Consider the following 27,329-nt stretch of genomic DNA (forward strand, 5'->3'; position numbering starts at 1 on the left):
GAACAAACTCCATTAAAAAACTCAAAACATCCGAACAGACTAATCCACTGATTTCCAGTTCATTATAATGTTTTTTTTTTTTTTATAAAGAGAAAATTGATATGTTTGGCTATAATTACACACAATTTACCAACAGCTGCTTCCAGCATCTTAAGTCAAACAAATTGTCGATAAAAAATGTGTTGTGAATACATAAATCAAACCAATTTGAAACGTAAACAATGCAAGAACAATGGCAGTTTTCAATTAAAACAGGAACTTGCAGTAATATTCTGAAATGAAGTCTCCTCGGGGTTCTTCAACTGAAGGAATAGCACACTGTACTGTCAGCCATCATTGTTTTGTCCATCAGGTGACTGCATCTGTAAATCATGATAAGCTCATGACTGCCTCAGGTTCCCATAGTACCTGTTCCCCTTTCTCATGTACAGTGAGTTTGGGTCAGAGGGCTGGTCTGTGGGACAAGGAAACAGGTTATCTAGGATAAGCTTCACTGATTTGCTCCATGAGTTGTCACTAGCCCACAGTGACAAATCGGCTGGCCTTTGGGCCGCTGCTTTGGGCCGTTGCTGTACGCTGCTCCTTCAGAATCCGGAATCGATCGTTAAGCGTCATGGCAGTCTGCAGGGAGAAAGGTGTGGTCAAATTCTTACTTTCTCCTACCATTACATCACGCTGAAGGCATTACTTGATTGGTCTACTGATGGACAAAATTAAAAATGGAGTGATCACCTGTTTCCCAACACTGTTGATATCAAACTGCAAAGGAACTCCTTTGGGAGGCTTTCTCTCTGGCTCCTTCTCCACCTTCACTGAAGCAGGTGGGGGCTGAGGGAGCAGAGACCATGCTCTGGCTGGTCTGAAGGAAGGGAAGACAAAGTGATTCAGTGAGAGGAGGCAGCGTGTTGGGTGGCCGTGCCTGTGCAACTACAAATATCGGATTCTGCTTCAAGTTTGTGTTTGTTAACCTTGAATGCCTTTCGGTACACAGCCCTTGTACTTTTGAGGTTCTCTGCCACCATTACCGCTCTCTGTGACTGTTTTCCATCCCTGCTGGGTAAGGTTCCAGCTCAGCTCTCTAAAAGCCTACCATCCAGCATACAAGGGTCGTAATGATTTATTTTCGCTTCTGAGTTATTGCATTTGTAGGCTATGCATTCTGTATAGCAATTTAGGCTCCTGGCAGAAATGTGCTACAGAAACTAAATATTTTATTATATTATTATGATTAACTGATTATTGATTTATTGCTAATAAGAAGGTGGCTATTTAAAAGTGTCAAATTAGGCCATGAAATTGTAGTCTCTTAATATGCTAATTTTATCTACACTTCTGAGTGAAATACATTTATTTATCTGACCACTTACCAGGCAAATCATAATCTAACCCAAGTGGAAATATTCCTCAAGAGAAGATTACAATGTGCATAGCCACATTTGTAATTTATGTACTGAAATGTACCTGCTGCTAGCAGGGTCACCTATATCACAACAGGTAATTTACCTGGTTTTAGCAAAGAGATCGACTGATGCCGAATGGCCTATACACTTTAAAGCTTATGACCTATTCAGTGGCTATCCATCTTTTGTTCCCCTGTAACACGGCGAGTCAAAACTTGTGTTTCCGATACTACTTAAGCTGTGGTTAATTTGTTGTTAATATTTTCAGCAGCAAAATCAGTGGAAAAACATTAGCACTGTACAAAACATCACGCAAATCCTTTAAAATCAGTAAAACTCTATAACAGAGACTCTAAGGGATTAGAGTTGTATAAATAACATTTTAGAGTTTAAGAAGAAAGGCCATACATTAGTTGTGAAATTTGTCTAGCTGTGAAGAGAAAAGGGTAGAAACAAGGAAAAGCCACTCACTCAGGTTGTGTCCTAGCAGAAGGATTGTCGATGCAAACCTTCAATATTCCACTACTCGTTGTTGATGTGCGCCATCTTGTGGAAACAACAGATATCACACAGATATTACAGCAAGGCCTTAACTGGTAATATTGTCTCAGAATCAACTGCAAATGAATTACAGTTTTCGAAATAGATTTCAACTTTCAAAGCAAAGTTTGAAGTTACATACGGGCGCGTTCTGTGCACAACAGGAGCTGCATTGGTCTTCTGAACTGAAGCTTGAACCTAAAAGGAATATTCAAGGAATAAAAGCGCAAAAGCTAAATATAAAATAACAAAAAGGTACTCACTGCATTGGAATCAATCCCATTTATTCAGCCTCAGAGTAACAAGGCTCTATTACAAACAGCATGAAAGACCCAGCCAGTAGTACGTACCTTAAGGCCTCTTCGGTGGAGGAATGTAGCCTGACGAGCCTCTTTCTGCGCTTGATGAATAGGCGGTGGCATCCTGCAAAGAGTGCTATAAATCAATCACATTCAGCCACTAACCATATGACTCTGGCACTTCTACCCCTCTACTCCATCAGCTAATAAGCCAGAGTTAACCTTTTTGCAGTTCCCTCTGATGGTTATTTTTAATACAACAGATTAATGGAGACTCAGGAACAAGGTTTTATTTACAATGGTACGCATCAAGGGAGAGAAGAAGGTTTCACATGAAGAGTCACCCGCGTCTCTGACTAGAGTTTAAGTATCCTACTTGACAGAAGGGGGGTATGAGTCACTGTTCCCACCTTACGTGGGAAAATCCCCAAGCTACCCTTATCAATGCCATTCTGGGAATTTATGGCAAATGCCTTATGACGTAGAGAATGCATTCAGGTGTAACAGTGACCTTAGAGACACACAGTCCCAGAAACATCCCATTCTTCTCATCTCTGAGAGCAGTCACACATATAGATCAGGAACAGTCTCATACATGTATTAACCAGGTATACTTCAAGAGTTCCTCGGCTTAACCTTCATTCTAACTCTAACAAACATCAGGGCATTAACTACATATGAATATAAGAATCAGAAGACTTTCCCCAAATGTCATGAACAGTCAGGCGAGTGCTTGCGCGTCTTCACCTGCGTAGCTGGATGGGTTTGCGTGACAGAGGGTGCGGAGGCCTCGGGGCTTCAGTCTGCCTGTATGGCCGCCTCTGGAGATTCATGCGTCTGCGCTGCCCTTCGTAAACAAACGGTCTGGATTTCTGAGGAAGCTATTAGATGAGGAAAACACGGATTAGCATGAATACTTCAAAGGGACCACCAGCGGTTTTGCAAGAAACTCAGTAGGAAGGAGATTAATACTTCCATGATATGGTTAAAGTTGTATCTGAAGTGAAACTGAAAATTGTACAGTTCTAAGATGGCTGTCACTTTAAGTCATGTAGAGTCTTTTGATTTTGTAGAGAACATTGAGTCAAACTGTCTAAATTCATGTAGTATTAAAAATAAATGTAGTATGACAAAAGAGTTAAATTATATGGATATACTTAAAACTGTTATGTCCCAATTCACTTAAAATTCTTTTTAAAAGCACATTAGTATTCTATACCTGGTAAAAGAGGATATAAGCAACATTTGTGCAAAAATGAGCATTGGATAAGGACTGACTGCATGGGAAGTAAGACAGTAACTGTTCATTTAATAATGGATGAACTAGCTCATTCACAGTCAGTCATTTATAGCATTGGCAAACAATGGCGGCCTTATGCAGGCGCAGATGAAGCAGATGTTTACAAATACATATACAACTTTGACTGTTTGAACAAGAAATGGTCATGCCAGGTCATTCCATTACTGCCATCACAACTCAGCTGTTACCTGATCTGCAACAGGTCGGTTTAGTGGACTGAGCCCTTTGAAGTGAGTGGCTGACTTCCGAGCGGCCAGGCCAGTGATGACCCCTTGACCACGCTTACGCTTAACTGGTAGAGGAAATTTATGTCCACGTATGCCAAACTTAGTCATGCCCCCTAAACAGAAGGATGGTATTTAATTAGCAGAGCAGTTTAGCATAACAATTGGGCATTTTTAGGTAAAAGCATCACATTTGTCAGAACAACTATATTTCACATTCACACAGAAAAGTCAAAACTAGTGCAAATGCTGTTGCCAGCTAGACCTATGCTGCAACTTCTAACCTAAAGTAGAAATAAAACGCACTCTAAAGCTTGTCTCATTGCTGTCAGTGACGATGGCTTAGGCCAAAACGTGTCTGTGAATAAATGAAATAGCAATGAGACAAGCTTGAGAGTGCGTTTTTTTTCTACTTTAAGTTAACAATCTTTTACTCGCACACAAAATCGCCTTTATTTCTTGCATGACCTATGCTGCAACTTCTAACCTAAAGTAGAAATAAAACACACTCTCAAGCTTGTCTCATTGCTGTCAGTGATGATGGCTTAGGCCAAAACGCATCTGTGAATAAATTAAATAGCAATGAGAAAAGCTTGAGTGCGTTTTTTTTCTCCTTTAAGTTAACAAACTTTTACTCGCACCCAAGTAGAGGAAGTAGAGCGCCTATCCTTATAAAAAGCAACTTATAACCTACAACTGAACAAGATTATTATCAAAGCAGTGTGCTCTTTACACCGTTGCCATGTGGACACCCTCTTAGAAAATGTAGGTGCTTCAAATAGAGCCCACATGGGCCATTAGATTATAAGATTACATATGAATAAATCATAACATAAGTATATATTTAAACACATCCTAAAAAAAAACTTGACGATAAACTGAATCAATCCTTTATTTTATTAAATTCCATCTGTTTTAATTGGTCTTTGAAAGAAATGAATGGGGGTCAATCGAGACACTAAAGAGATAAAACTTAAATAAACAAATCAAAGAAAGAAAGAAAGGGTGAATGTTAAATTAATTGGGTAGTTGTTTATATCAGTTTTGCCTCATGGTATAATTAATAACCTGGGGTGAGTTCTTTCGAGAAACACAGTTCTGGGCAGCTAGTGGGAAAGACTGGTGTATGTATCGGTCCTTCGCATGACCATATGCAATCAATATGAATCTGAGGAATCTGATTTTAAAATTAGCTAGTTTCAAGGAAATATGTAAAATTAAATCTGCATTATGTGCCTTTAACAATGAACATTTGCAATAAGCTTACATTTTGCAGGGCCGGTGACCTGATGCAGTCATTAACAGAATGTGGTTGGGCTGTAGTTTTGCTGCTACTGATATGATGTATGCATGACCAGGACAGGGTCGAGAGGCCAGTCTCAGACCCCATGAAGGATCAGCTATGTCTTTTGATTCAAGTATATATACTTGGCTTTCGAGTTTCTTGATGACCTTCACAAGACTGTGCATGTGTGAATTACAGTTTCACTAGCTAGAGGGATAGCTGTGTGTTTAGGGTCTGTTCATGGTGATGAAATGCACTGATCCACTTTTTTCAGTGAATTTGGATATCTATCTACCGATACTAGAGCTCTTTTTCCTTGATGTTTATTATGATTATTATCCTTATTATTATTGTTTTGTTGCTCGGCTGGCCTACCATTAAAAAGACAAATAGTGCTGATGTGGAACACACCAAGCATATCAAGCTTCCTCAGTTTCAAGTCTGTTTTCCAACTCTGGAATGAACTTGATTATGATGGTGTATGGTCATGCGAAGGGACAGAAACATACCCGTTCATCCCACTAGCTCCCTAGGTTATTTACTAGGCTATATCATTGTGTGGTCTGTGCCAAAAAAAAAGGTTACGAAGTCAATATTTTTCAACTCTGGAACTTGGTTGCAGTAGCAGCGGTGAACAGCATGCATTCTGTCTCAATTAGGAGGACCGAGCTGGGGCCGTTTTTGGCCATGGCCTCGGTACAGCAAGTATCTTAAGACAAAACAATTAATTTTGACTAGAACGCTCTGAGGGCAAGTAGATAGACACCTCCGTTAATGTCAGTACACACGCTTTTTTTTTACCTCTTTGAGCTGGACCACCTGGCAGTGATCCTGTCCGCCTTCCTTGTGAGAGACGACCCTTGGCTGGAAATATGCGCTTTGTGGTCCCTTTTTTCGACGTCTGTGTCTGTTTTTTGTTCAAACGAATAATGTCATCTGCAAAAATGAAAGCATTATTTTCACTTCATGCAAACCATCATAACCTTTATTCACTTATCGACACCTCACTCTACTGTGACTGACAGGTGTTACTTAACTAACTTTGTAACTATCCAGAGTATCGATACTTAGCAAGCTACTTGACATCGTAGCGTTAGCAATCCAAGAACCCACAACAAGATTACAACTGTAGATAGCTTTCTAGCTAAGATAACTCATGGTATGCTAGTACTAGCAGCTGCATATAAACATCGGATGCCCATCTATGCATAATGTTAACATACAAGCTCTGTCAACTAGCTAGCAATTCATCTTTAATTAGTAGGGCAGGGTTTCTACGACGGTACTGCTACAACAACACTATATAGCTATAGTGATATTAATGTACCCTGTTACCTGGCGATGGTATGACAATTTGGAGTGGATTAGCTAGCCTTTAGCCTACTGTTATCTAGATAATAACATAAGTGTCATACATCCTTACCTAAAGACATGTCAATTTTGTCAGGTCCCTCTGAAAAACCGCCGGCTCTAGCTTTAAAGTCCATATTGTTTCTATATTAAAAAATCTTCCAGTTATAATATCTCTGAAAGAAAACTGAGATACGATAGGCGACCTAATAAACTGCTCCTTCTCTCTCACGCAAGCATACAACTAGTGAAATGCATTGTGGGTGAGGTGATCTTCTTCTTCGGTTTAGTAGACTGGTGAACAAAATATTATCGCCACCAAACGTGCTGGGGGGGGTTCCAAGAGCGTGGTTTAGTGTCAAACCTCTTGTACACCTACTAATACAAAAGTTTTAATTGAAGTGTTTTTTACAACAAGAATTAATATTGTTAATTTGCCCCCCGCCCCTCCATCAACACATACAGAACATAGTGTGTCTCCCTCTCATGGATGCACACAAGTCACACCAGACGAGGCCAGTGACCACAGGCTTGACCCCCAGTGAACTTTATTTGGGATACCTCTCTGACCGCATTGATGTCGGCCCACTTAACCTCCACCAGTCCAAAGGGTGGATCTCTGAGGTCTACAACGTGAACTGAGGCCTCATTTAAACTCAAATTAAATAATAAAACTGTGCTTAAGAGTTCTGCGTGCCTTTTAGGTACTTAATGCATTGTTTGTTTCGTCCACACAGGAAGGGCCACTATTAACACTGGAAGATGAAGATTACTGAAATCACCCTGGGCATACAAAGATCATTACTGTTACTAGGAAGAAGTCGTCTAAATATAGCGCAAAAAGTAAGGACATTTGTGTTTTTAGTTGTACTGACTCTCGATCAGTAACAAGGAATAAACAAGACATATTGGCAATTTTACACTTTATTCATTTAATACAACCTCGGGAGCCTCAGGAGCGGGTGGAAGATCCATATGCAGCCACAACAGCCTGGCACCACCTCCCCATGCTGGTCACCAACCTGGTCACACATTGTTGTGGGATGGCATTCCATTCCTCAACCAAGAAATGTTGCAGATCAGCCATCGTGGTTGTGTTGGTCACTAACACATCCAGTGAGCGTCGTCTGGCACTGCCCCCAGTGCAAGCAAGGCAATCCAGACTATTCTCAGTTGTAGTTCCACGTTGGTGGAACGACCTGCCTAGCACTACCAGAGCAGGAGCGTCCCTCCCTACCTTTAAGAAACTCTTGAAGACCCAACTCTTCAAAGAGCACCTCTCTTCCTAAACTGGCACCTTGGCTCAACCTGCACTTAAGCAGCAACAGGCCCGCACTTCTTTTTTTATTCTTTCTATGTCGTTTTATAAGCAATATTTATTGTTACACCAGGTTTTTTAATGCTCTTAGCTTGATTGTTCTCCCTTGTACGTCGCTTTGGACAAAAGCGTCTGCTAAATGACTAAATGTAAATGTAATGTAATGTAACACGAACAGCAAACCCGAGCTGATACAAAAAGTGTTCAATTGGGTTTAGGTCTGGACTCATGGCAGGACATTCCATTCTCTCCGTGATGGTGTATTAAATAAATAAAAAGTGTAAAATTGCCAATATTTCTTGTTTGTTCCCTGTTACTGATCAAGAGTTCAATCATCCAATCCAACAAACAACTCAAAACAAGAGTGAATTCCAACAGGAGAATAGGAGAATTTTGGCACATTTGGCATGGGCGCAACCCACATACTCAGCTGTGCTGCTCATCCCACAAATGCATGTTCCTTACAAATGTGGCACCATTTAAAAGGGAACTTAAAAAGGCTTTCCAACCGTATAAGATTTATTGCCAAGAAGCATTGTTACAACAAAGAAATAATCTACCAAACACAAATGTCCTTGCTTTTTGTGCTATGTTTTGTTACATTTTTTTTAAATATTTGATTTCGTTCAGATCCCCAATGAATTGCACCTCAGTCCAGTAGATGGCGGTAATACACCTTGATTGTAAACTGCCATAATACATAAATGAAGAAGAAGACGAAGTGTATGGATACTCGTGGAACCTCTAAAATAGTGTAGTCTAAGTGATGATATATGTAAGTCAACTATTTAAAATCTAGTATGTGCAACATTTATGGTATCGTTGCTTAAACATCTTTGCATCTGTTTGTTCATTCATCGCGCTGGGGTGCATCCGGTGAGGTTTTTTTAAACGCCTATGCTATTCCAGACAAAACAAAAGCGCATTTCTGTGATGTCTATTGTAACATGACATTAAATGTAATCTGTTCGAATGCAAAATATCATAGTGCTGCAGTGCATAATGTTTTTTTGGTTAGCTTATAAGATTCTGCACGGAGATGAAGGCCGTGTACAACTGGTCGCTTAAGCGTACAGCGCTTGTGCTGTTTTCGTACAATAGCCTACCTGGCGTAGCACTTTCTGCAGGGCCAGAAACCATCATGCTGCTAAGTGCAACACCTGATCAATCAAAACCATCAATCCAGTGTTCAGGCGACAGTAGTAACCTAAATCGACCTAATGTAGACCACAGGCAGAAATATGGACAACCTTGGAAATCCAACAGCTGTAGCCAATTCATGCCATATCAGATATAGTCACTTTCCACGATACTGCTGTCTTCTAACATCCCCTGTAATAAAACAGCAGCAACGATGTTATGGTTAGATTATGACAATTCGGCTCTGGAATCATGATCGCATATTTGCTGCCATCACTTTAAGTGTCTTGCTACGCCTTTGTAAAATATTTGCTGCCGTAATGTCAGAAGGCAGCAGTGACGAGGAGAGTAAAATTGATAGTAGTGCACAGTCAGTCGCCTTTTCTCGACCTGAGTGGAGCGCTTTTTGTACTGCGATGGTAGGCGTGGTCTGAAGTGGCAATTCAGAGGACCAGTCGAATAAGCCCATTAATTCACAATGGCCGATGGTAAAGGGCTAAATTGTTTCTTGTACATATTTACCTCATTGCAAAAAACAGAGGAGGTCATCCTATGATTACTTGCAAATGTACTTATCTACTGTGACTGGTGAATTATCCAGTCTGGTCCGTACACAGAGTCCACACTGGTGATATTAACTGTACTGGCAAATTACCATCCCTGGAGAAAGAAATGGTCAGATCGGCTCTGTAGATAGGCTGTAGATAATGTCAACCTGAGTAATGCCAGAGCAAGTGAGTGCCAGTCAGGCCTATCTCCACTTGAAGCGCCTTTAACACCGAATAGGCCTTCTTGCTTACTTTTCCCTTAAGATGTTGTGTAGAACAGGACACAAAAATCTACACTAGGGTCTGTAGCGTATGTTGTTATTTCTAAAAGCAGGCCTATTTATTTTTAGTAACATCTACTTCTTGATCTGACCCTAGGTTGCGGTACATGTCAGCATTCCGACATATTGTAAAGGTCAACTCCGCAGATCTGCTGCGACAGAGCCCAGGCTTCTTCAGACCCTGCTTAAGGATTAATTCTACATCAGAAACCATCATGGCGCCCAAAAAAGCAGACCTTAAGCGCAAGGCGAAGTCAGTGATAAGCAACGCAAAACAACTGAAAGTAGACAGAGTGGAAGGATGGCTGGAAGGTGAAATGGCTGAGCTACGAACAGGAGCTCAGGATGTGAAATTCAACGAGAAGCGTCTCAGATTCTTGTCTGACACCAAAACAGTTAATGGAGGGACTGAAGGGGTGGTATACTGGATGGGAAGGGATCAGCGAGTTCAAGGTAATTTCAAATTGGCTTTTGCCAATATTACTACCAAAACATTTTAGCTGAGATGTTCACATATTCACATTTAAGATAAGGTAACTTGATATTTTTCTTTTCTATTCTGTGTCATATTTAGATAATTGGGCACTGATCTATGCCCAACAGTTGGCCATTGCAGAGGAACTACCCCTTCATATTTGCTTCTGCCTCATGCCAAACTTTTTAGAGGCAACATTTCGACACTATTCCTTCATGTTACAAGGACTGCAGGAGGTGGCCAAGGTATGGTCTTTTCAATTCTGTCACACATGCAGTACAATCACTGTGTGTTTGATTTCAGACTAATGTTTGAATAGAGTATTGACTTAGAATGCAAGAGCCTTTAATGGTTTTTATGATACTGATTTAAAACGGTGCAGATGAGTAAAAATGGCTTGTATTACACTGAACATGAAACATTTTTAGGAAAGCAGTGTTCTGGATATTCAGTTCCATCTTCTCAGTGGATTCCCTGGAGATACCCTCCCTGGTTTTATAAAGGAGTGGAACATGGGGGCTGTAGTAACTGATTTCTGGCCACTCAGGGATCCCACACAGTGGGTGGACGATGTCAATCAGTCCAGATATCCCTTTCATTCAGGTAATTTGTAGGTTTTTTCACTTTAGTAAATCATTTGAGCTGGTAAAGCATTTTTACACAAAAAGTCCCTCAAAGGACCCAACTTATTGCTTTTTGCGCACAACACATTTTGTAGGTAGATGCTCACAATGTGGTGCCTTGCTGGGAAGCATCTGGAAAACTGGAGTATGCTGCTAGAACCATCCGTGGGAAGATTACTAAACTGCTGCCCACATTTCTCACCGAGTTCCCTGCTGTTGACAAACATCCACACTCATCTCCAAGAGCTGCCCAGGTAAAACGGAGTAGTTATCCAACTCAAAATAGTTCTTGTTCGTTTCAATTGATGTAAATAGGTGAGACGAATATGAAATATTCACACATGAAAAAAATAACATCAACAAACTTCACAGGTATGGTATTCAAATGTTTTTTTTTCTTCTTCTTGACAGTCAGTGAACTGGAATGAGATTCTGTCATCTCTGGAGGTGGATCGGTCTGTTGGTGAGGTAGACTGGGCAAAGCCTGGAACCTCAGGGGGTATAGCTATGCTGGAGTCTTTCATCGACGAGCGCCTGCATTGCTTTGCCACTCTCCGGAACAACCCGAACGTGGCTGCCGCTAGCCAGCTCTCACCATGGATCCACTTTGGTCAGTGTCAACAAGTGCAGTGATATTCTGTCACTTCTAAACCCCCTACGGCCATCATTTAAAGAATCTGAATGATTTGCCCTCCTGGAGGTAATCTGCATTATGGAGACTCCAGGAGCAGAATTGATAAATGCTCTTCTAAATCAATAACCCTCCAGCTTTTTTTTAAGTCTCATTTTTTGTATTTCATTGTTAAAATGATCTCATCATACTATACCCACAGCACATTTGTTTCATATGGGATGGGATCACCTGACATTCAGTTGCCTCAACTTTACTTCCTCACAGGTCAACTTTCAGCCCAGCGTGTGGTCCGGCAGGTCCAAAAGAATGGCAAAAAATTCAGTGAGTCCGTGGCCTCCTTTACTGAGGAAATCGTGGTGCGCAGGGAACTTGCAGACAACTTCTGCTTTTACAATGAGAACTACGACAAGATTGAGGGTGAGTGTACTCTGACACTGGCGGTGGAAAAAACGGTATACTAACCTGTCTTTCCTCTTTATCATTTGATGCATCTGTTCATTTAAAAGCTGGTGGAAAATATGGGTGGATCCCAGAAAATGCTGTGTTAGATTCTGTGGACTATACACATCATTTTTCTTTCGTAGCACTGATGTTTCAGTTGTGTGGTGTGCCCCAGAGAGTGTAATAACGCATCACAAGGTATTCTCCTTGTTTTGGCAGGTGCTTATGAGTGGGCCCGGAAGAGCCTGAAGGATCATGCAAAAGACAAAAGATCTCACATCTACAATCGCGAGCAGCTGGAGCAGGCCAAGACTCATGACAAGCTGTGGAATGCAGCCCAGGTATTGATACAAGAATTATTCCAGGTTGACACAAATTTGTCTGAATTGGGCCTAAACAGGAGTGTTTTTGTTATACACCCTCTTCACATTGTGAAAAGATATTATAACATCAGCAGTAACTGCTTTGTAACTGTTCTAAACTGTGCCATGCTTATTGACAGATGTGTAAAAAAAATAACGCAGTATAATAAATGAATTAATAAACATCTAAGACTGTAATTACACGGAAGTGCAGTTAGAATAGGGCATTTATAGTTCTTACATCTTGATTGGATTTTCTGTGGCCTCTTTAGAGAGGTACGAACTACTCCAGTTCAGTGATGTGGAATATGTTAAATATTGTCATCTTCAGAAAACCGGTAACTGCACTTTCCCTGTATAATATGCTAACTGCATAATGCAGACATTAATTGCCTAAAGACACATCTGGAACGTGCACAAATGTCAGCACAAATTCATAAATAAGAAGGCATGTTACATGAATAGCTATTAAATATATGCTTTTAGACACGCTTTCATCATTTTATTAAGAGGGAACTATAAAGTCATGCAAGGAAAGTGAGGAGTTCCACATGCAAACCTCGGCGTTAACTACACAGTAGACATCTCCTTGGATTGATAGGTTTACTTGTAGTTCTTATTGCATTGTAACTAGGGCTGGGCAACGATTAACATTTTTAATCGCGATTAATCGCATGATTTCCCTGATTAATCACGATTAATCGCATTTGTACACGCAAAATTCAACAATGAATTCAAAAGTAGTGTACGTACAGTGCACATTAATGTTATCCTGTTCGTTATGAAAAAGAAATAAAACTGGCCACTAAATCTGGAGCCACAATCATATCATTAAAACAGCCAATTTCTGAGGTAACAGCAGAAACATTTTACTTTCGTCAGGGAGCAGCAAAACCAGTCTATATTCAGTACCAAATGTCCCTGTTAGAATGAGAAACCAGAAAACACTTTCAGTGCAGTTTGTCAATTCCTAGAACTTGTCACTGTTTTAAATGTACTGCCATATGAACAAAAGTGCCATTGCATTTGTTGTGCAAACACTTAACATCAGCATTTGTATCTAGTAGCAATTACTACTACATAATAATTACTTGTTTAAACTAAACATGTAATAATTCAAATTATATTAGTAATATTCCTATTTTAAAAGTATACATATATCTCATGTTGCCATTCTGTATGCTGAGTATAAATTACATAAATACCTTGTGCGTGTGTATTCATTGCACTTATCTGTTCTGTTTAATGTTATTTTCATATGAAAACCCATGGTTATAATTATAATAGTTCATACGTTAGCAGTGTCATAACTACATTTCTGGCGTTTATAACAAACCAAACCGCTTTAAAATCGGTTGAAAATTGAATTGAAAATTGAGCAAGTTATCGTTATTTAAAAAGTACATGTACCACTACCAACACAATGTTACGTGAGCGAGCTGACTGTGGCAAGATGGCCGCCAAGTGCGGACGTTCAACTCCGTTGGCCGGCAACGCGACGAGACATTGTATATATATATATCTATGATGAATTAACGCAAGATTAACGCGTTAACTTGCCCAGCCCTAATTGTAACATATCATATTATTATAGGCTATATGCAGGTTTGTCATGCACTGTTAGCCGTTCATAAAGAAAAAGGCTCCCTCATTTAAAATGAAGTACGATAGAATTATGGGAAATTGTCCTCTTTCCAAAGGTTGAAGCTACATGAGATGTAATAAATTATGAAATGTTTGCAACTCCTTATCTGTTGCAGACTCAGTTATTGATTGAGGGAAAGATCCATGGATTCATGAGAATGTACTGGGCCAAAAAGATCCTGGAATGGACTTCCTCTCCAGAGGAGGCACTCTCTATTGCAATTTTCCTCAATGACCGTTATTCTTTAGATGGATGTGACCCTAATGGATATGTTGGTAGGTCACTGAACACACTATTAACCTTGGACTTCTTTCAAGACAATATATTATGACAGTACTCATTCATATATACATACCCAATAGGGATTATGATTGTTGGTACTCATGCACAACTTGTTTTCTCTGTTCAGGTTGCATGTTTCCCATTTGTGGAATACATGATATGGGTTGGGCCGAGAGGCCTGTCTTTGGAAAAATCCGCTACATGAACTATGATGGATGCAAACGCAAGTTTGACGTTGCACAATTTGAAAGGCAGTACAGCAAGATGGGGCTTTTAAAGGCTAAAGAAGAGGCTCAAGAAGGAAAAGCTCTGTGATTTCATGGCGAAATGCACATTACTTAATAATGCACATCATTTTTTCTGCGTATCATACCAGCATCTGCTATGCTTCTGTCCTGCCACATATACTGTTAGATAACAGAAATTATAGTTAGAATTGGGCTCTTCCAGCCAGAAGAAGAGCTAAGGCTAAGAAGAGGTGGTAATTGTTTTGCTCCGAAGATTTCATGTTTCAACGTGAGAGCTGTTTGTACAACTTGTAACTCAGGAACCTTTCTTTCGTTTTGTTTTTCTTGTAACCTGTCTTTTTTTATAAAATAAAAATATGTTTTATACTGAAATCCCAGATCTGTGCATGTTGATATGTTTAGGCGTAAAATACATCTTGGAGAAAAATTGTGTTTGTGGTGGTTTTCATGCTTAACACACGTCATTCATTCAGATGGAAAGCCAAGGAGCCTTCAAGCTGGTTCAAACTCAACACCTGTTTTTTATAATATCTTTCACAATAACTTTAAAACAACAGTACAACAATTTCCTAGCCAATTTCCTTGTAGTCACTGAGTGCCCATATCTGTTCTCAATACACTGTTTGGCTATGAAATTCTTACACACCCACCAACATCTATGTATTTGAGTATTTACACAGGTATTTGCTAAGCTGTCTGAGTTTCTTTGTTCGAATGAACCACCGCATTTGAAATAAGGCAAGTTCAAAGACCAAGGCAGGACTTTCCTAGCCTGGCCATTACCAGCCTGTGACTCAATTTCTTTCCATCAGTCAGTCTGGCAAAACCCCATGCATTTTCTTTTCCGAGATGGGCGGGTGCTTAGCTTGACGTTTAAAATTATTGGAGTTCCCTTAACCAATCAGCAACGTTTGGTAAGCATTCGGTCTCCCGTCTCTCCATTACTAACGGGGCCATCTGGTGGATTAAACTCTTCCCAAAGCCAGTTGGGAGAAGAGCTACGACGTCCTTTCCAATCATAAAACTTACAAGACAATCCTCTTGTTCTCCTTTTAATTTTCTGATGTTCTCGAGAGTTGAGACAATGCTGGTAAACTACAAACTCCGCTGTACTACATAGGCCGTAAGGTGAACACGGTTTTCGTTTCAGCCCGTTCCACTCACTGGCATCTACACAATCTTTAGCTTATAAAAAAGAACGAGTCGTGGTTAGTTACCAAAAAAAAGTTCGTCGCTGATTTTCCAGTCGATTGTCTATATGGCTTTGTTTCATGCAGAACTAGAGACTTCAGAGCGTAATAAGATTTTTGTCGGGAGCCGTGCCACGGTTCGACACGTGATCATGCTACACCAATGAGAAGGCTGCATTTGTCAACAGAATGGAAAAATGGCGGCTCCCGTGTGGTTAGAAACATCGTTAAAACATCCGAACATCCTCAAAAGTGGGCTAAATTAATTCTAATTAGTGCTGTATAGATAGCCGCGTCCAAGAATAACAATGAGGCAAATATACGATAATGTTATTTTTATGTTAAGTCATTTAGATCAAGTTTGACATACATGTGCATACACATTACTGACGATCTTACATGGACTGTGAACACCCAGCACACCGAAGAAATCAAGGCAAAGACTGTACTTCCTACATCAGCTGAGGAAGTTCAGCACCATCAGCTGTGTGTCCTGACAGCATCACTTGGTATGGGAACTGTACAGCCTGTGACTGCAGCACCGAATCATCAGAGCATCTCTCCATATTCTGCAGGAGACCTACAAGAAAAGACCTACCTACCAGCGCCCAAGGTATTGTAAAGGATTCCCAACATCCTGACCATGGACTTTTCAAAACACTGAGGTCAGGCAAACGTCTCTGCTGCTACAAGACCAGAACAGAGAGACTGAGGAGGAGCTTCTTTCCTCAAGCATTCCTTATCCTGAACACACACAATGACTATAAAACATCAATTACACCTTTTTTCACACACTGCTCTTTAAACTCCCTCTTGCTATTTATGAAAAATATTTCTTGATCTTTCTTTCTTCACACTCGCACAGAAAAAACAGTAGCCTAGTATTTTTATGTATGTGACAAATAAACCTCCATGTATCAATAAAAGGCAGTAATTGTAAATACCAATGACCATCTGTTTGTTCATTCATTCATTCATTCTTCCACAAATGAAAACAACACTAATGAACCATAAAAACACTCTTTATGAAACATGAAATATGATATATAAAACTGTACAAAACTGAATAAGAAATAACAGATTAGGGACACTCAGTCCTCACTGTTAGTGTCAGTGTCAGGACAGTTATCTTCCAGTTCCTACAGCAACGACATAGGTCAACTATGCAACACAATCCTGCAGAAAAACATCTGTCTGTCTCACAGGCACCTTTGCAGCCACAGTGTATCACATGCAAAACACTGTCAGGGGCCGGATTTCTAGTCATCCAGGTGACATGCAAGTTCCCATTCTCTATTTGCCAACCATATCCAGCAGGTGATGGAGCACTTATATTATGTTTGAGACAGGACCTCATTATTGCAGCCTGGTAGTTTGCCCTTTTGCAGTGCTGATGGAGGGCATCAGTGGTAGGGGGAATGGATAATTCTGGCAAGGCTGATGATGTCATACAGAAAGCCTTGAACCTAGCTTTATTTACATTATCAGCTGCCGACTGATCATATAAGTGGCATACATACTGGCAAAGAAATGCAAATGTTGACTGCTCCAAGTTTAAGTTAGTACCTAAACTTTTAAAAGCCTTTAGGTACTCATCTTTCTCACATGCAACAGAAAATGTCTTTTTTTTCTCCTTTGCCATTAAAGGCACTTGTGGAGTCACACCCAGAAAATGTTTGAATTCCGATCAAGGCTGAAAACACACTGGTTCCAAGAGCTGATGACACCTTGGTAATGTCAATGATACATGTCCTGTTGCCAGTCCCTGTAAAAAAACATATAAAGTGCATGGCAAATCTGTCTGCACACTTACAGCAATGACTGCCACATCTGTATATGCCAGACAGTGTAGCGGGTTGAAACGGAAACAGGGTTCACCTTACAGCCTATATGAGGATGTGTGTGAGTGTGAGTGTGCACACACTGGGCACCTTCACGAGGCTTCTCTCCAGTCTTCTCTTCCACACACACACACACACAAACAGAGTTGAAGACCTTGTAAATGTTTTCCCACATAGTATGTTTTTGCATATGAAAATGCCAGTGAAAATGCCTTTAAATATTGTAAACATATAAAAGGTCAGGCACATTTATGTGGACCTTCCCTGCCATGTACTATCAGGTGATGTTTTAAAGACCCAGCTTGTTTAGAAGTTTTTCCACATTGGCATGAGTATCAACATATGCATTTGAGAAGGGCAAACTTCAAACTTCAGAATTCAAGCATTTACATGGCTTTTCTTCACTGTGCAACCGCTGATGGCATTTCAGACTTGATGTCCTAGTGTAGTGTTTCTCAACCACTGGGCCGTTGCACTTATCCTTATTACTACTGTATTTTGTGCTGTGTCTTACTGATATAATGTATTTAACCCTTATTTAATGTTAATCACAATTACAAACGAGGGTCTGACAGGGCTTACAATTAGGTGTGAGTGCTCCAGATCAATGAGGAAAAGTCAACCCCCTCCCTGGATTTCTAAAGTTGGGATGATTATTGTATTTCTGTGATGACTTCTTACAATGTTGCATGGAATTGTTTGTGTATCATCTAAGCCTATGATTTCTCATAGTTAAGATCACCTTAGCTGACGTAGGAAGTACAGTCTTTGCCTTGATTTCTTCGGTGTGCTGGGTGTTCACAGTCCATGTAAGATCGTCAGTAATGTGTATGCCCATGTATGTCAAACTTGATCTAAATGACTTAACATAAAAATAACATTATCGTATATTTGCCTCATTGTTCTTCTTGGACGCGGCTATGTATACAGCACTAATTAGAATTAATTTAGCCCAATTTTGAGGATGTTCAAGTGTTCAAATCTTTAACGATGTTTCTAACCGCACGGGAGCCGCCATTTTTCCATTCTGTTGTCAAAAAGCAGCCTTCTCATTGGTGTAGCATGATCACGTGTCGAACCGTGGCACGGCTCCCGACAAAAATCTTATTACGCTCTGAAGTCTCTAGTTCTGCATAAAACAAAGCCATATAGACAATCGACTGGAAAATCAGCGACGAACTTTTTTTTGGTAACTAACCACGACTCGTTCTTTTTTATAAGCTAAAGATTGTGTAGATGCCAGTGAGTGGAACGGGATTCATTTTCTAAAGCACTTTTCGTGCTTCACCTTGCGGCCTAACATGCACCTCGGCAAGGCGAGTTTTGCGTCACAGCTCTGGGCCTCGTTTCCCGATAACGACGTATCTAAACGGCCTACGTGGATTTTGGCGACATCATAGACTCATCATTGCCGTAAGTGCGGCGTCGGGAAACCGCTCTGCAATATCCCTCTTACGACCGATTTCAAGTCCTTTTTAGCGTTCGGGAAACTAGGCCCTGAACTGTTCGCTGATTGGTGCGGTTGTAGGGTGAAGCCTGGAAACGATGTTAGGTGGGGTTGGGCCAGACTGAGTATGAGCTTGAAATTAATTCAGGCGGAAATACGTAGGCTGGTGTCACCAGGCTAGGACTTTCCTTGATTGAAACCATATATTTTATCATCAATCATGTTGACAACATTGAATGAGATATTTTTCATTCAATACTTTATACTTTTTACTTCTAAAATGTGTTTATTAAGGCTACCATAGTATATCTTTATTAATATTTTAAAAAAGTATTTCTATCCCAACATGTAAGGGGCTCTAAAATAAAAGCAGGGTAACTGCTGCTGATCAAGTGGGAATCTCAAAATTAATTTTGAATAAACACTAAATACTAAAGATTATTTGGCAAGCTGTTTTATTTTCACCTACAATTAGGGAGGACACAAATCACAAAATTACACACACAAAAATACAAATCACATGAAATATATAATTCCATATCAGCTTATTTCAGTTTAAATTTTGCACATGTAATGACACATATTTTTCAAATGTATTATTGCTTTTGTATGAACCATCCAAACCCAGCTATGGTCAATCCAAAGCATCAAAGTATTGATTATGAATACAAGCTTACAGTTCTTACAAACTTTAAAATTATGGACTGATGGAATGATTCATAGTTCTCGTGAAAAATATGAATAGAGCCCATAAATAAACACGAATGGAAGACCAGAGTGGGTGACTAGGGTATAGTCTCTGCTGCTCTTGGTATAAAACCATATGTTTATCCACTTCAGTTTTTCAGAGTGGATTCTTACATAACCAAGTTATGTTCCATAATTCCTCCCTGTTGAGATAATTCTGAGTTTCAATTTTTTCCTTTTTTTTGTCTTTGATTAATACAGTACATATTGGTGTCAGCTCGCATCCACAGTTTTTTTTCTGCAGGCAATTTACTTTCAAAGTGCTCTTATTGAACCAGGAAAGTTCTGATATGTGCACCAAGTAGGAAGTCTTTGATGTTTATACATTGTTCCAATTAGTCAAATCTTTCACATTATTATGTTTTTTCTCTTTCTAATAGAATTTGTAATGAGGACTCACCATGTACACAACAGTACACAAAGAGAGTATGTTTGCAATTACTTTTCTTTTCAAATGCCTAAAATCTGTTTACACAAAGGAAGAAAAAGTTCTAGAATGTCTTGTAATATGTCCGAAAACTTTGTTGCTATTACACTGTGGACTAACATAGCATCAGTGATACCGTTTTTTTTATTTGGTTTAATGTTGGCATTCAGGGTCTGCCAAACTAATTGTCTGGGTTATAATCAAAACTGTTGTAAATGCTAGTGTCATTGAGGATTATAAGATATGGAGCAAACTAATGTATTTGACAGCTAAATGATTGAGTCCAATGTCTGTGCTGATCTTTCTATGAGATTTTCCTCCTTTTCTCCCAGGCTCCCACACATTTCTGGATTCAACTTTTAGTTTGTTTCCAGTTTCTCTGAGGTGCATTGAACATGTCTGTTTCTGCTTGCACTTTCATCTGAACCCTATGACACCCATGAAAGTACACAGTGTGAGATATGTATTCTCAATTGTATTCAGAACTCAAACACTATACTTGTGGAAGTTGACGTTTTTGGTGAGGACACAAATCTCTTGAGGGTGAATGCTAAAGCATCTCAGAAATATCCTTTTAGAATTAAAATAAGGGCGGGTGTTATACAAACTGATCAGTCAAAATAACTGGATATATTATGGACTGACATTTTGGATTACAAAATAGCTTTGTCACTCTTTTGTAAAATAATTCTTGTTCTTTCTTTTCTTGTTTGCCATATGATGCTGCAGAGGTTTTTTACTTGGTGGTCCCCGATGTCATGTCCAATGTTTTAGTGTGCAGGGGCAGCAAGGTGAAGGCAGCGGATGCTAATAGACTCAATAAGCTCATCAGGAAAGCGGTGTCTGTCCTGGAAGTGGAATTGGACTCTGGTGGAGGTGGTGTAGAGGAGGATGTTGAGAAAACTACTCAGTATTATGGGCAGTGCCTCTTACCCCCTGCATGCCACACGCGCCATTTCAGGGCACCTTCAGCTGAGTCCACAGAAAAACGCCACAGGAGGTCTTTTCTACCAGGGGCCTTCAAGCTGTAGAGCTCCTGCCTCTTCTTCAAAAACCTACTAACGGACATTGAGAAAAATAATATCTATACATTTATTAATCTATTGTTTTCATATTTACAGTATCACTATATTGCTCTACTCCATATGTTGTAACTTAAACTTATAAGCGATCTCTGGCAAAAGAATGTCCTTAAGGATTAATAGTTCTATCTTATCCTATCCCATATTATCAAACAGCACAGAATATCTGGACCTCTGAAGAAGCCAGTGCAGCCCTATGAACCAGCCCAACTTGGTGTGTGAAAGCTTCATAAACTCAAAGGTACAGGCCCAACCCATCTGGCCTGTGTCCTGTTCAGCCACTGTGTCAGCAGCAGTGTGCGTCGACATCCTCACCACCGCCTTCTGCTATGGGAGATGGCCCTCACTGTCTTACACTCTCTACCATCATTCCAGTCCCCACGTCCACAACAATAGCTGATCTCACTGACTCCCATTGGCATGCCAGTGGATATAAACATTGTTGAGAATACCTTAGATTTCTACCAAGGTCTATGATAATCTTATCATCAACCATTCAGTCTTCTACCATATTATAAACTGTCCTCAGAGATGTATCACAAACTGTTAAATATCTGTTGATATCAGCTCAACACAGTCACGCCAGAGGGATGTGTCCTGTTATCACCACTCTTCTCTGTAGCCTCAACACGCCACCTCAGGAGAACTGCACTGAAGCAGTGCTTTTGAACTAGTTCTGATTATAACATAAATCTTTGGTTGCTTTTAAGAGACGAAGACATTATTTTGATTTCAATAAAATGAGACACTGTCTTCAGTTCCTTCAAGTCTTAAGCACTCTCATGAGGCAACAAATCTAACCATACACTAAAAAAGGCAGTGTAGAGAGTCTACACACCAATCTTTAAAGATGGTTTAAAAACATTAAACTACACACACAAAAACATTAACAGTATTTGTTAGTCAATATTTATACAGCTGCAACTCAGAATTCGCATTGCCATTATTCTCACTACTGTTTGTACCAGTCCACTTGAAAAAGAAAGGAACTTGCCAGACCAACCACAATAACAGGTTTGAATGTCTATGAAATACACATAATTTGCATAAGTTATTGTTGATCATCCATCTCTTTGAACCACTACCTTTCATAACCTTAAAAAACAGACTGAGAGAATGCTAAACCTCAATACAGTACTATTCCACGTCATTGCATTTACACCACTCTACAAAATAATGAATTTACCTCACAATAATTATTCACTGCAAGTCCTATTTATGTTCCTGTCCTCTGAGCATTTTGTAGTCTGGTGTTTTGTCTCCCCAATGTAAATTCCATTTCATGTATATCTTATAGTGCTACCTTTGTGTGTGGTACAGTATGTACTGGATGGGAGAGTTGTTCTACTATAAATACAGGCTGTGATGAAACTAGTAGGAAGGTCAGGCGGATCATATCTTAGAAATGGGCTTAGTCTTAATTCTCTATATACAGTAAAACAACAATTAAACAACTCAATGTTCCATCTTTGTGCTATTATGTGCTCATGGCTACATATCGCAAATACAGGGGGAGATTCATTAATAATTCTCTTTGTTTTTTCTGTACCCACTCTGTGGAGGTTTGTCCAGATGGGAAGTATGTCTGTGCACAATGACTATAAATGGATCGACTCCAAGGCATAAGAGCACAGATGTGGGTCGTCACTACACTACAGAATCTTAACCCCCCATGCACATCTTTAACAATCCATCCCGCTGCTACAGTGGAAGGATGACCTGGCACACTTGGAAAGAATGGTAGACATCATGCAGCTGGAGAGCAGCAGTGACCAATCAAGCAGGCTAGAAACCAAACGTGTAGTGGACAGACAGTGAAGGTTAGATGGTCAGGGGCTCCTGTAGTCAAGGAATGGAGTTGCATCAATGATCATTTGAAAGGATTACAGGGTACAACGGGGAATACATTGAATCACATGGGTGAGGTCATCTATCATTATGGCATGGAATTATATGGAGTTGGTCAGAAAGCTAGGGTGAGAAAGCAAGGTCAAGCCAAGTCAAACGACAGGTCAAATACTGTAGAATGGCAGATTTGAGAGAGGAGGCCGCTGAAGAACCAATGGAAACAGCAGATACTGAACATAGAGATTATTAGTGAAGACTGGCTATGCTAAGGAGTACCTCAGACGAATAAGGAAGAAGAAAAAATAAGTAAGGCCTGCATTCTACAAGGATCCATTGAAGTTTGTGAGGTCTTTATTCACTTATGAGATAATGGAAGGTTTGAGAGATGAAAAAAAGGATCTGGAGGAGTACCTTCAACGGATACACACTAACGGTCAGAGGCATGTGGAACTGTTTCCAACAGACATTCCTCCAGTGGGAGAGATGGCCCACCCAGGCAGTGAGAGGTGCAAGTGGTTGGCTATTGTGCAAGGGCTGCAGTGGTTGTAAAACTAGGTCGCTACACATGGAGACATAATATGGTTTTAAAATCACTGGCAAGTTTGAGAATAAACAAGTTGAATTTAACTCTTTGCAGATAACAGGGACAGTAGAAATGTATTTTGTGCAAGAAGGGCAGAAAAGTGTAAACAGTACTGGCAAATGGAGCAAAACATGGGATTCGACATTGCTGGCTGATTCAACTTTAGGTTCCACAGTGTATTTCTGTAACTGCTATGGGGACATGTGAGTCAACTGTTACGTGTTCATTAGGTATTCTACCCTTAAACAAAGTCCCCAAACTCAAATGTATCTTTTTAACAGACCTGACTTGACTTGACCCAAATATTTCGACAATTTTTCATACATTCATAACAAAATATAGACCACAAAATATACCATTGTCCATTTTGGTAGCATGTTTTCCGCGGCTGCTGATAGGTACATTCAAAGTAAAGCACATTATATTCCGTGTGGCAAAACTGAAATCCGTTTGTTAGACCGTACAAAAAAACTCTCACGGTCCGTATGTGTGGAAAGAAGAAATATGACAGACCAACTGACACTCATCGACTCAGAACCTCCCCTCGAATCAACCCCATTGACCTGGCATGAACTCCCCTTAATCTATCAAATTGAAAACTTATATCAAACAGTTTCTTAACTAACAGACATAGATTACATAAAGTATATAATCATGTGAAAACAAATATACAATGAAGTAGAAATAAAATATTAATGCTTGTACATCACACAACCTGCATTACATGAAGAAGCATGCTGTCACAAGATGTTGTGGAAGTAGGCGTGCTGGCATACTTTGTAAGGTCTTCTGGATTTCGGCATACCTACTGCCTGCATTGATGAGGCATGGGTATAGCTGAAGAGTCCATATAGCCACCTATATCTACGGGCATAAGTATGGATGGGGATGGCATACTTAGAACCACCAACAGATGGGCTGGTGAATAGCTGAAGAACCCAGTCAGACTAGCATTCTGTCATGGTTGTTGTAGAGAGGTCCTCCAGAAATGCTTGGGTGTATGATGAAGGGTATCAGTTTTCTTTGGTGTTGGCATGTGTCCTAACCCATCGTGAGGATGGAGGGGGGTGGACGCCAGACACCACTGTTGAGCTGTCTGGAGGGGTAGTGGGCCTAATTCAATGACCCCAGAGAAGGGCCCACGAAAGTGTCTTTGTTGTTGTTGTTGTTGTTGTTGTTGTTGTTAAGTATTAACATGTGTTATAATACTTAGGCTCGGTTGTTGGGTATGAGTACTTGCATGTACAGTAGCAGTGAGAGGTTTAGTCGCTGTGGGAGGTCCAACCAACCAGTAGCACACAAAATTTAGCATATTTTTCCTGTGTAGAAGTAATTAACATCACTTCCACAACTTTCTGTGATGTGTTAAATAAACAGAAACAAATCCTGCCCTGTCAGCACTCAAAATCCCCAGAGGAAGCAAAGCACGTAATTTATCAGAACTATTTATATTTTTCAGTTGAAAAAATACAATTTTTTTCAAATGACAAAACAGGATATCTACATACATGGATTGGTGAGCTTAAAATATTTTTTCTGTGTGTTTATACTTTATGGACCACAATTGTGCCAAATGACAAAACACCATTGGGGTTTTTATTTCTGTTTAGACTGAGCACACCCATAGATAATAAACATTAAGATAAAGGCATCTGCAGTAAAAACAAACACTTCTTGGGAAGAGCAAAGCCCTTTCAGAGGCACTGAGAGTCTCTGCCGTCTCAGTGCTATAGGCATCAAGATCTAAATCTCAGTCTGAAGAGTAGTACAGTACTGTAAAATTATGTTCATATTTCTCATACTTTATCATTGTTTCATGGGGTTGTGTCTGGAATAGTGGATAGTATCTTAGTAGAAATGTTCAAGTCTCATAGGTCCTCTGAGTGAAATTGTCTTTGTGAGGCATGCCTTTGTATAACATTTTGCATAACTACAGAGCCCTCCAGAATTATTGGCACCCTTTTTTAATATGAGTGAAAAGGGCTAATGAAAACTGTTCATATAATGTCTCTACTCAGCATATATAAAGAAAAGATATCAATTCCATATGATCCCATTACCACTAATTTACATTTACTAGTTTGTGCAACCCTCTTTTGCCAACAGAACAACACTGAGTCTTGTAATGCCTTATAAGACCATTCCTCAATGCAGAATCTCTCCAGATCTGGCAGAGTCCTGGGTCTTCCCTTGTGCACCCTCTCCATGAGCTCAACCCACAGGTTTTCAATTGGATTTTGGTCAGTGGACTGGTCATGGCAAAATATTGATTTTGTGTTCATTTAACACATGTTAGGTGCCATTTTCTAGTATCCATTCCCTGACTTGTGCAAGTAAGCACACTTTTGCATTAATGCAGTGGAATGCTCTTGAATCTTTCACATGGTGATGGATGACTAGTGGATTCGGGCCTGTTGTCCCCTTAACACTTAGGCCAACTTAAAATTAGTTAAATGTGCATTGGATCATACTTCATTTATAATCCCTTATTATGTGTGTGTGTGCATACCACAGAACATTGAGAGGGGCTAGTGGACGATAGCAGTTTTTTATTGCAGTAAATAAGCACATGGTCAGTGAAATTAAATTAAGCTACATACAATGATATGAGTTAATGAGAATTAATGGAACATACATATTTGTGTACACATACATATATAATACAAATATACATGTTGAATACGCATGCACAAAAAAAGTGTGAAACATTTGTATCAAATGACAATCTACCATTTCACTTACAATTGCCACTTTTAGACTTAATATTCATAAATCTGTTTGCTAGTATAATTTTTTAAAGATTTTTTTCAGAGCATAGATGTGTACAATTATGGAAAATTGCTTGTATTAACACTTCACAACTATTAACCCTGAAGTTCCCTTAAAAAAACAAATTTGTCTTTATTTCCTTTGATGTAGTCCAAAGCATTTAACATTGAGTACAAGCTTTCATGTTGTGCATTCAGTATGAAGCAATTAATGAGACCATCTCTGTAATATATTTGAGTCACAAAAACAGATTTTCAGATGTATTGGATATGATATGTTAAACATAAGTCAAATGAAACATAGGTTTTAACAGGTCATAACATATTTAACTGAAGGACGGCAGTGTTCGGAAAGTTCACTTTCTACATGAACTAGTTCAGTTCATAGTTCACACATTTTAAAATGAACTAGTTCAGTTCATAGTTCACAATTCAAAATTTTGAACTAAGTTCACAGTTCCAAATAATGAACTAGTTCAGTTCTTTTTTTCAATAAGTTACAAGCTATAATTTTTCTAAATATCTATATGTCTGCAATACCGCTCTCAGCCACAATGCAACTTCGGCGCTCTCACACTTGCCAAGCATAGACAGATGTTGAGACAGAACAGAAATAAGAAGAGTGAACGTGCCGTTCACAGACACCAGAATGAACGCGTTCACAGTATCGTTCATCAGGCAGTAATACAGTACGTTCAGTTCACCAAAATTATGAACGATTTCATGAACTTTCGTTCAATGAACGCGTTCAGTTACAAAACTGAAGGACGGGTTCCTTAAATTCCATTTAGTTACGCAACAGCTCAACAGTTTTTCACTCAGTCTTCTTTCAAGGATAAATTCAATGCCTACAAAAAACGTTCCATCTCACAAGATCATGCAAACACAGCTAATGCCGGCAATATTATGACTGTTACAAAGTAATATTCACTCTATCAGTGCCATGTGTTAACACAAATGTGAGCACTATTAAAGGTATTTAGATTGTGCAAGCTTGTCCG

General features: G+C 39.6%; 2 protein-coding genes across 2 annotated transcripts; one reads left to right on the top strand and one right to left on the bottom strand.

The window, feature by feature from the left end:
- Positions 1-87: 87 nt before the first annotated feature.
- LOC308364074 (UAP56-interacting factor-like) lies at positions 88-6,616 on the bottom strand. Its single transcript, XM_080837048.1, has 9 exons — positions 6,472-6,616; positions 5,850-5,984; positions 3,728-3,879; positions 2,987-3,120; positions 2,291-2,363; positions 2,083-2,138; positions 1,872-1,946; positions 733-859; positions 88-621 (listed from the first exon to the last, which is right to left on the bottom strand). Exons 1-9 carry the CDS (start codon positions 6,533-6,535, stop codon positions 517-519), a joined length of 921 nt encoding a protein of 306 aa, XP_080693174.1. The 5' UTR covers positions 6,536-6,616; the 3' UTR covers positions 88-516.
- A 1,815-nt stretch (positions 6,617-8,431) lies between these two features.
- cpdp (CPD photolyase) lies at positions 8,432-14,508 on the top strand. The gene is given in 11 exon segments (XM_080836601.1): positions 8,432-8,491; positions 9,783-10,138; positions 10,260-10,405; positions 10,589-10,740; positions 10,742-10,763; positions 10,879-11,037; positions 11,195-11,393; positions 11,682-11,834; positions 12,078-12,199; positions 13,981-14,140; positions 14,275-14,508. Coding segments are annotated over 11 exon segments (1,659 nt in total). The 5' UTR covers positions 8,432-8,489; the 3' UTR covers positions 14,463-14,508.
- Positions 14,509-27,329: the final 12,821 nt, after the last annotated feature.

This window comes from Sprattus sprattus, assembly GCF_963457725.1.
Source record: "Sprattus sprattus genome assembly, chromosome: 4".
NCBI lineage: Eukaryota > Metazoa > Chordata > Actinopteri > Clupeiformes > Clupeidae > Sprattus > Sprattus sprattus.

Excerpts from the sequence above, each read along its gene's own strand:
- LOC308364074 (XM_080837048.1), bottom strand. The coding sequence starts at position 6,535 with ATGGACTTTAAAGCTAGAGCCGGCGGTTTTTCAGAGGGACCTGACAAA. Across the intron at positions 3,880-5,849 it reads AGGTGGTCCAGCTCAAAGAG|GGGGCATGACTAAGTTTGGC; the intron begins GTAAAAAAAAAG and ends CCTTCTGTTTAG. Across the intron at positions 2,139-2,290 it reads TCCACCGAAGAGGCCTTAAG|GTTCAAGCTTCAGTTCAGAA; the intron begins GTACGTACTACT and ends TATTCCTTTTAG.